Source organism: Dicentrarchus labrax, unplaced genomic scaffold (assembly GCF_905237075.1).
Source record: "Dicentrarchus labrax unplaced genomic scaffold, dlabrax2021, whole genome shotgun sequence".
NCBI lineage: Eukaryota > Metazoa > Chordata > Actinopteri > Moronidae > Dicentrarchus > Dicentrarchus labrax.
The window spans coordinates 6,902,310-6,912,516 of NW_026136706.1; the positions used below are offsets into that span (position 1 = coordinate 6,902,310).

The 10,207-nt window shown below is 40.0% G+C and overlaps 2 protein-coding genes and 1 non-coding gene across 4 annotated transcripts; all 3 read right to left on the minus strand.

Moving 5' to 3' along the window:
• Nucleotides 1-625: 625 nt before the first annotated feature.
• On the minus strand, nt 626-2,988 carry LOC127365783 (C-X-C chemokine receptor type 1-like). Of its 2 annotated transcripts, none has more exons than XM_051404231.1 (2): nt 2,882-2,988; nt 626-2,434 (listed from the first exon to the last, which is right to left on the minus strand). In XM_051404231.1, the coding sequence occupies exons 1-2, from the start codon at nt 2,886-2,888 to the stop codon at nt 1,359-1,361; spliced, it is 1,083 nt and encodes a 360-aa protein (XP_051260191.1). In that variant the 5' UTR covers nt 2,889-2,988; the 3' UTR covers nt 626-1,358. The 2 variants fall into 2 exon arrangements, with proteins under 2 accessions (XP_051260191.1, XP_051260192.1); XM_051404232.1 differs by having other exon boundaries at nt 626-2,407; nt 2,882-2,987.
• A 1,920-nt stretch (nt 2,989-4,908) lies between these two features.
• Nucleotides 4,909-8,875, minus strand: nabp1a (nucleic acid binding protein 1a). The gene is made up of 6 exons (XM_051404233.1): nt 7,780-8,875; nt 7,479-7,617; nt 7,265-7,336; nt 6,869-6,953; nt 6,597-6,666; nt 4,909-5,943 (listed from the first exon to the last, which is right to left on the minus strand). Exons 1-6 carry the CDS (start codon nt 7,871-7,873, stop codon nt 5,732-5,734), a joined length of 672 nt encoding a protein of 223 aa, XP_051260193.1. The 5' UTR covers nt 7,874-8,875; the 3' UTR covers nt 4,909-5,731.
• A 523-nt stretch (nt 8,876-9,398) lies between these two features.
• Nucleotides 9,399-9,480, minus strand: trnas-cga (transfer RNA serine (anticodon CGA)). Its single transcript has one exon. It is a non-coding gene; the product is annotated as a tRNA-Ser (tRNA).
• Nucleotides 9,481-10,207: the final 727 nt, after the last annotated feature.

Consider the following 10,207-nt stretch of genomic DNA (forward strand, 5'->3'; position numbering starts at 1 on the left):
GTTAGAGAGTAAGACTCACCAGAGCCCGTCTACTTATTAGACATTCTCTGGACTTATCAGTCACCATACGCTAACATTAGCCTTAGTAATAGTAGTGGTGGTGGTGGTCGTAGTAGTGTATAAAATATGCTTATTAGCTTATATTAACTGCAACTATCCATACTAACTGGGACACTTGAGACTTTATAGAAAATACAAATAAACTGTTGATGCTATGGTTATAATGTAACATGCAACAAGCACATTCATTTAGTTAAGTTTGACCTGACCCTGTTGGACTGATTGGGTTCTGTGGGAATTATTAAACCTGAATCAACTGTGGAAAACACTTATTGTAACTAAACTATCTCATTTAATTTAAATATCTTTCTTCTGCTATAGTAGTGCCTGTTCAGCTGCACCTCCCAGACATCATTTTGGAATCAAACAGCATTTTCTTCGGTACATAGGAAAACAACGTTGCCTCTCTGACCTCCAGTGATTGCTGGATTGTTTCTGCTGCAGTCATCACTTCTATTATTTCAAGCTGTAAGAAAAAAAACAAAATACCACTAGTTTCTAAATGGTCCCATCTTCTATCAGATGATTAAAGGTGTTATATTAAATGGAAACAGAGAGCAGTGTGTATGTTTATATAAAACTTTAATGATAATTGCAACTAACACTACAAATTGTTGTTTTAGCTCAATATACATAACATTCAGACAGTCTTACTTACAAGAATGTGAATATATTACTATAAACATTTAAAAAAAATACTGCTGCAGTTGATAAAAAGTAAGTAAAATGCTTTCAAAGAAAATCATTTTGGTAATTCACACATTCATACAGTATGTAGTAACCGTTTTAACTCCAGGTCCAAATCTGTCCAGAGCTTTCAGTTGCATCTCAAGTTGTTCATCAGCGGATGTTTCTTCTTGATGTTGTGACACGGTATTATTGTGAGGAAATATAGTCAAACCTGAAGTTGAAACTTGGCAAACATGTTCTACGCAGTTCTCAGAACTAGGTATGTGTGATGAAAGAAAGGGGATTTAAATGGGTAGCCACAAAACATGTTTACAGCTTATTTTTAAGCAACATGGCCCTGGTGCACACAGGATTGAAACCAAAAGTTACATAAGATATTAAAAAAACATTATAACAAAGTATGAAAACATATTTACAATATTAGCAAAATGCAAGGCAAATTTAGTCCAAATGTTTTTTTGTTGGTTGAGTTTTGAAAAGTCAACCTAATACAAGCTGCAATAAAAAAGTATCAAAACTAGTCATCTGTTGTGCAGAACCTGAGATCAAGCAGTAAACCCACTGATATGTTCAATTTAGCCAAATAGTTCAAAGTGCCTGCGGTAATTTCACATGAATGTGGATGTGATCTCTGATGACAGTGAAGACCTGCTGGATCTCGTCACTGATGCTCTCTCCACAATGCCCATCTTCCTCATTATCTGCAGCAACCTCCTTCTGAACTTCTCTCCCACAAAAGCATACAACACTGGGTTGACACAGCTGTGAAGCAGGCCCAGACTCTGGGTGGCGAACATGGCCTGATCCACCGCCATCCTCGCTGGGCACTGGTACGGCACTATCTTTGTCCTGAAGAATGTGTCTGTCATCACTGCAATGTGGTAGGGGGTCCAGCAGAGCAGGAAGGCGAAGACCACGAACACAATCACTCTCATGGCTCGCTGCCGCTGGAACCCTCCACGGAGGTGAAGGAGGCGCCTGATGGTTACTCCATAACAGGGCAACATGACAGCCAAGGGGATAAAGAAACCCAAAGTGTGGCGAAGAATTCTGGTGACCAGCCGCCACAGGTCAGCACTGCTGGCATCATATTGTTCGGCACACACCATCTGCGTGGAGTTTTGAGAAGAGAAGGTAGAGTAGAACAGCCCCGGCAGAGACAGAAGTGCTCCAACAGCCCAGACAGCAGCACAAACCACCCAGCTGACCTGCTGTCGGTTAGCCCCGCGCACCTCCATAGCTCGCACAATCACCATGTAACGGTCCACACTAATGCAAGTAAGGAAGAGGATGCTGGAGTAGAAGCTCAGCTCTTGGAGGATGGTGACAGCTTTGCACATGATGTCTCCAAACACCCAACCCATTTTGACAGAGATGGCCAAGAATGGGAGAGTAAAGGCCAGCAGGAGGTCGGCAACTGCCAGGTGAAGGAGGTAGAGGTCAGAGGGAGGGAGGGAGTGCTTGCTGAGGCCAATCACAAGCCCCACTACCATATTTCCAGGAATCGCCAGCAGAAAGATGAGGGCGTAAAAAACAACGACACCAATCATCACTCCATCTGGCATGGAGAAAGGGTTGCAGGGCTGCGTGTCAGGGTTGACGACGAACTCCGTGTAATTATAAGTGAAGTTGAGCTCCTCGTATATAATGCCGAAGTCTAAGACAAAAGAAGATGTGTTTGGATCTGAGGACAGCAATTAAAATACAATTTTAGTCATATAAAATACACTATTGTAAACCTGTTCACATAAGCTTAATCAAAATACTAAAGGTGCTTTTTAACAGATCAGATTATATGTTACAGGGTATACATACAAAGGCTGTCACGGCACGCCTTTACATCTACAGATGAAACTACAGAACAAACTAATGTGCCGTACAGTGTTAGAATAAATAGCATGAAACAGTAAAATGTCATTTTTATGGTTTCAAATTAAAAGAATAACCTATATTGCTTGATTTTTATACAGCATTTCCATCAAAATACTGAATTATAAATATCCTTTTACATACTTAAGAGACACAGTAAAGGTTACAAATAGTTTGCTATGAATACATGCAATCATTAAATCAATTCAATCAATTTAAAGCAAGTTCTTATGTAAGTTATTATGGGGATGCAAGTACTCACCAGTCATTGTGGTGTCTTCTTTGACAGAGGCACTGAATATGTCACAAGGGCACAAAGAACAAACTATGTATGTCTCTACACCCCTCCCATCACCCTACTCATAGGTCCATTTTCCTGTTTGCCTCACATACACAGATTTGGATTTGCTCAACAATTCACAAGTGACAGACATGATTTCATGAATCAAATCAAAACCAAACCTTTAAAATATAGTTGGATGTAGTGTTTAAGATCTCCTTTTCTCATATTTCTGTGGATGTAGTATACAAAACTACTTTTGTATATTAAAAGACATCATTAATTATATTACTGTTATCAGTTTAGTTGCATTTGTCACACAATATACTTGTACTTGTATTTGTAACCACACTGCTTGACATATTACTTTTCTATAATAGATTTTTGTATTTCCAGTAATTCTTTGTCAAGGGTTTGTTGACTTTTTTCACTTGTCACTGTTTGGTTATTCTTAAACCACGGTGCTTCCCCATGAACAAACCCATGCCTCATTATCTGAATCATCAGTGTCATGAGATTTGCTATCACACTGTATGCACAATCGAAAGAGAAAGCATTAGTTCATGTAAAGTTTCTGAATTCAAAATAAACACTGAACAAATAATCAAGATATTCAAAAAATTCCAGTATATCAGAAACATTTTAAGTCCCATTGTTACTTAAATTTTGCCTGCTTCTCAAATTTTGCAACACACTCATGCTGTTTATTTGATGCCCTTGTTAATATAATATTTAAACAGAATGAACAATATCATATGCATATTTCCATAAATGTTGGAAACATTAGGTTAGTTATTTAATTTACAGAACAGAATCCGCCATAGCTGATGAGGGCAACGGGCAGAAACCTTTATCTGGGCCCCAACATGCAGGAAAATTTGAAATAAGGTAAGCCACATGATGCGACTACACTGCTGATTGACCACTGCAAAGAGGAAGTCCCAAGCTCATGACATTCATCTGTGTTGACACATGAGCGTCTAGCATCACATTTCCTGCCACACTTCTCATGTGTTTCAACTTCCAGTGTCACAAGTGTTTCTGTTTTATCATAGGTGGAATTACATAAACATGTTTTGAACACATGGTTCAGATTCCCATGTGACTGCAGACTGCTATTAAACATAAAAGACTGGGTTTTTATACGTTTCAGATTCACATCGTCCTACAGCCCTAATCCACTCTTAAATGTAATGTAGCTACAGTGACACACAGAACAATGACAGTGGCTTTGTTTCCACGCCACCCTACGTAACAGAGAGTTGTGCATTAGACTAAGCATGAGACACATGAGTGACTCAGTGTGTGTCATATGTAAAATAATCTAAATTTGAGTAGCATCTCTACCCGCTCTTTGTGTTTGGACACACTGAAAATGAAGTGCAAGTGCATCGAAAGTGAGATTGGTCACGTCAACATCCAGAGGTCATAAGTGCTTGGTGCAACAAAGGATATGAAGAAACAGGGTTTTGATGTAAGCAATGCATTGCTTCAAAGTGGAATGAATGCAATGCATATAATAGAAATAGGCTTTCGTTTTGTAAAGAAAAACTCAGAGAAAGGAAGTTAAATAAAAAAAACAATGTTCCTCCACTTCAACTTAACTGTGATTTTATCCCTTTTTTTCTAAATAGGTAGAAGGTGCACGCTGCTCAAATACAGCACATATAGTACATGTAGTTTATTTTTGAAGCCACTTGGTGATGCTGTAGAGTTAAAAAAGAAGCACATGATATTTAATGGGAGGCCCACTTTAAATCTGTTAGTGATAGCATGGTGATCTAAAGATGGCAGTGTCATTTTAAACCATGCCAGGCCCCAAGTGGTCACTTGGAGGGCTTATGGGCCCCTTTCTACTGCTCTTGTGTAGGGGTTTGATTGTGGTACTGTTAAATATATTTAATTCTAGCCATATTAGTATGCAAGGCCATTCTAAACATTTTGAAGTGCAGTATAACAAACTGGACAAATATTTTACTGACATTAACAATAACTACAAAAAACAAATGTGGCAGCAGAATTACTGTAAAATTTATTCGGTGAACCGTTTTGCCAGTATTTAAGTGGTCCCACCTTGATCAAGGTACAATTGATGGCAAACAAGAAAAACATGTATGAAAAAAAAACAGTCTCAATCTACCATTAAAAATTCAAAACTAACACCTTTCCTGTCACAGAGTCACTTCGGATACAGTTTGGTTAAGAGAGAGAAGACCCTTTGAATTTTGCTTGTGCATTCAGTCCAAGAACTCATTTTCACCAACTTAAGGCCTTTTTCCACGACACAAAAAAAAAAAAAAAAAAAAAAAAAAAAAGCAGAAGATGATTTCCTGATTTAAATGACAGGCAACCTTGCCCAGACATAAATTAAGAGAAGAAAGTGCATCAAGTGTTCAAGTAGGGTGTATAGTTTGAAAGAAAATAGGGAAGGGGGTTAGGACAGTGTAGGGGGGGGGTAACACTGGCAGAGAACTGGCAATTTTCAGTGAGATTTAGAGGATAAGGGTGTGGGGCTGAGAAGGCTGAACACAACTCAACCACCAAGGCTCAACTATATAAGAAGTCCCGCTAGTGCATCAAGTGGTATATCACAATCACACTGTGCTGCTTACTGAGAGCGCTACTACGCATGACAAACGACACATTTGACTATGTTAGCCTGTATAAAAACGATGCAAGTAGTCCCTAATTTATTTCAGTATTTTGAAAGCCAATATAAGATGTGACGAGAAAGGGGGAAAGACGTTTTTAAAAAAAAGAAAAGAAAAAAGGGGGGCAGGGGGAAATTGGGAGGTCCATAGTCTTCCCACATGATCCCCCGTAACCCCAATTTCATCTTTTGGCACGCCGTGGGTCCCTGCCGTTGCTAATGGTAACTGAAGACTTTGCGGCTGCTGGGGCTCCTGCAGCAGTAGCTGGGGGTGCACCGTTTCCAGGTGACCGGCCGTTGGGTCGCCCAATGCTCCCGAACGCAGGGTCGCGGGATGCACCAGGTGGTGGGTTGTTGTTATTGTTGTTGGCAAATGGCGGCATGGCACCATTACCTGTGGGGTGAGAAAGACAAGTCAGTCATTACATCCCCACACGCTGGTCCTTTGAGACATTTCATCCCTTCATAGACCTTCTTCCCATATGATGTTTTGACTTGTCACAACAGGGAAAGCACAGGTGTGATTGATAATTTATGATGGCTGAATTCCATTTAACTGCTTAGGTGCATGCCAGCCCGCTGTCACACCGTTATGAATTACTGGCACACTTTAAAAAAATAAAAAAGAACCATTGTTGATGTTACATTTCCTACTATGGCAAGTCAAAATGTCTGCTGTGAAAAAAAGGCCTATTGTGCCTCCTATTGTCCAAACACATTAAGGATGTCAAGAGATGTCTCAGTTTAAATTTAGGTAAGCAAAAAAAAAAAAAAAAAAAAAAAAAAGCACCATAATACCTTTGTCATATTTTCACTTCATTTAATCAGATCTGTTGAGTCAAAAAGTTATTGTATGTATGCAAACAAACGTTTACTAGATTGAAAGAATTTTTTATTGTAGTACAGATTAAATACAAACAATCTAGTCCTATCTGTACTGACACCACTACTTTGTACTATTCTACAGAACATGCACAACTCTGCTGTGTCGTGTAAGTGAGCGACTGGTAGAGCAGTGCTTATTTGCATTAAGGGAAATATACTGACCTGGTGGAGCAGGTGTACCTGAATTCTGATTGGGCGGAGAATTCCCCCTCTGATTCTGGTCTGATTTACCCTGTTAGTGGAAGAGAATGTCACCTTTAAAAAGACCCTACCACCATTGTTATTAGGCTGGACTGAGGACTTATTTAGCATGCAAAGTGATCCAATAAAGAAGTCTAAGATAGGTCATTAAACAGAGGTGTGTTGTTCAGCATCATTTGGGCGGATTTTCCTTTATGAGAATATTCTGATCCATTCTGTGCATGGCTACTCACAGACTTGTTTTGCTGGTTTCCTTGGGATAGCAGCTCTGGGTTTGGTTCACTGAAGTTGGGCACTTCTGAATACACCATGCAGAACCTGTGGAAACAAAAGCCGTGGGTCAGCGTAACATTCAAACCTCAGAAATTCTGTCTTTGGTTGGGATGAAAGTATGGAACAGTCTGCAACTGTCTAATAGGTGGGTTAATAGGTTTTTCTTTTAAGAAAAACATTGAAAGTTTATTCTCTACAGGAGGCTGCTCACTGGATAAAACCAACATGTTACTGACAAATGTCCCCCTGTCCGTCTCTTGGTTTGATGCTGTGTGAGAAGATGTCAACCAGGATTCAAACAGGGACAATAACTTTAATATTGTCAAGTATAAATAAATCTTTGGCCTGCTACTCACTCTCCAATCTTCTGTAGATCCCCTCCTCGTCCAGTGTAAAGGGTCAGGCAGCCTTTCCATATGGATGCATAGCTAACACAGAAAAGAGTTTGTTAAACTTTGTGATAACAAATTTAAGACAAAGTTGGTCAGGTATAAAACCACATGTCAAATGAATGTGTGTGTGTGTGTTGCTTTGTCAGTAAGTGTGTCATCAGCTTGGGAACAGTCCTACCCTCTGGTCAACTTGATGATGTCCCCTGGCTGAATAAGGCTGCCGAGCTCGTCCCACACAGAGATAGCAATGCTCCCGCTCTTGTCTGCCACCTTGCAGGAGCGAACCTCATGACCATCTTTCGTTTTGGTTACTCGTCCTAAAGGAACAAAAGCAAGTTCGGTATAAGTAGTTAAATCATAACCCCTGTTCACGGTCAATTTGGACTGTAATATGTAAGGTTATGGCCCCTTAAAGAAACACGAGTTGATGGTATGGAGTTAGACGCTTTTACAGTCACGGTCCAACTAACTTAACTTACCTATTTCCAATACGATGAATACGATATTCAGGTTTTTCGACCCGGGCTTCACATCCTTTATCAAGAACACGGCCTCGGTTGTTGGGGCTGCCATTATTAGCCTCGTAGAAAAACAAATGACCGATCCTGTGACTTAAACTCAGCAGCAGTAAGCGCTGGATGTCGCTACTCTGTAATGGGTAGCCACAACGTTAGCGTTAGCTCCGATAGCTAACCAATTAGCCCGTTAGCCGGATGCTAAGTAACCACTACAACTTAAAAAAAAAAACACACCGTAACGTTATCGTAACTGTTTATAAACACAAAGGGTCGACTACTCAGACAGTCGACTACACTCACGCCAAGTACCATTAACTGACACTTGAATAAAAGAGCCGAAAGACGACCATTAACTGGCCTCTTCAACAGCAAACACAGCTAGCACTTGGCTAAAACGTTAGCTACCTCGTTTTAATGTCAGGATATGAGTCTCTGCTGTGTGTCGCCATAACGGCAGCTTCATTCTTCACATAACGTTAAATTAACGTGTGGGGGTGTAAAAAAAAAAAAAAACCACTCTTAATGATGCCAGTAGGCACTGAACGGTTTAGCACACAATGTCGATATAAAATAAAATAGTATTAACAGGCCGACAGGTCCAGAATCGCGAGTTAAAATGTTATTTGTTTTAGTTTTCCTCCACTGGCTGTAAGTTACGCCAGATCAGAGAAACTGTCTGTGTTGCGAACTGTTTGGAGGTAACCGTTATTAACGGTTATCTCCCTCGACCATGTAACAGAACTCCAGTTAACGTTAATGTAACGTTTTTTTTTTTTTTTTAAATCGACCGTTGGTGAGTCCTTGGTGAGTAAAAGGAACTGCTGGTTAGCTTTACTAGCGCGCAGTCTGGCCAAATGCTTTGTTTTAAGACTAGTGTGTCTGTATCTAAATGTGGCCCCTACAACGTTGCAGTTGTTCGAAAAACCTTGTGTTAAGTGTCCTGGTTATTTATGCCTAAACAATACTAAAGCCCCCCCTAAAAAACCGCTATTTAAAATCTGTACAAGCTGTTGACTACACGCTTTCCCCTTGCTTCAACAATGCCCCAAAAACTACGTCAGCGAGTACTGCCGGTCACTTTTATTTAACTGGGTCAGTTCCATTATTCTGTATAGGGAAGGGGTATACACGGAGAAATTTCTTTTTGTGTGCTGTTATACAGTCGAGTCGACAGATAACGACAATTATCGGACGTCTATTTCTACACACAATGCAGTCACAACTGTAAGCGAACAACGTGCTGACCTGTTTACAGAAAATAAATAAAGTAGTTGGTTGGTACCAAATGAATTCCACCTACAAACAACGCGAGAATATAAGACCACGTATGTGAGAGTTCAGTGTCAACGATGAAACTAACGACGGTTAAGATTATGTCACATTATTTGTTATAACTAATTGTACTATTATTATTTTAACACCAAATGTATGTAGTCACAGTAATAGGAGTATTAATTATTAATAAATAATTATTAATACGATGATAGTACGCCACAGCTTTATATCACTTATTATAAATCCATTGAATTTGATTTGCTGTGTTGTCTAAAGCATGTTTCGTAACTAAACAAAACAAAAATCGTCACGAACAGGATTCGAACCTGTGCGGGGAAACCCCATTGGATTTCGAGTCCAACGCCTTAACCTCTCGGCCACCGTGACTGTACAAACTCTATATATCACGAAGACTCGTTTTAATGATATAACCAACGCGTTCATTCAGGGTGTATTTATCCTGGTGCTTCAGAAAATGACTCGAAGAAATATTTGTATGGTTTTGTTTGGTAGCTTGTTGTAGCTGTGCCGCCGGTAATGACGATAGACCGTGTAGTAGAAGAAGCACAAGGTGGGTGTTAGCGCGGGTTCGGACACGGGAGGGAGACAAACACCATAGAAACACCTCGGCTCACCCACGGAAGTTGATTTAAAAACCCTCCGTGGAGGTATTTTTACGGCAACACTTTGAAATAACTCGATAAATGCAACGAATAACGTTACAATATGTTACTTAAACACACACAAGACCTCGACACTACTATGTTGTTATGTCTTTTGGTCATTTTGTCTGGATGTGGAACAAACGTCCTTACCTTTTTACAACATCGTGTCTTGCCTTTCTCAGTTTCGACTCCCTGTGTGTCCTTCATGTGGCTGGCACTTTCTTTAATAGTCGTCTTTTTCACTTTTGTGTGTGTTTCTTTGTAACATACTTGCAGACAGTTTTAATATTCATGGCCAAATTAACGTTACTCCTTGGTCGTAAATGCAAACTACCTGAGATTTCTGCCACTGCCCAAATACAATGGAGGTGAATGGAAACGTGTCCTGTTGGTCTGGATACGCCACAGATCATGCCAGAACAAATAGGGACCGTTTCTAATGTAGAAAG

Excerpts from the sequence above, each read along its gene's own strand:
- nabp1a (XM_051404233.1), bottom strand. The coding sequence starts at position 7,873 with ATGGCAGCCCCAACAACCGAGGCCGTGTTCTTGATAAAGGATGTGAAG. Across the intron at positions 6,954-7,264 it reads GATCTACAGAAGATTGGAGA|GTTCTGCATGGTGTATTCAG; the intron begins GTGAGTAGCAGG and ends TTGTTTCCACAG. Across the intron at positions 5,944-6,596 it reads AGGTACACCTGCTCCACCAG|GTAATGGTGCCATGCCGCCA; the intron begins GTCAGTATATTT and ends CTCACCCCACAG.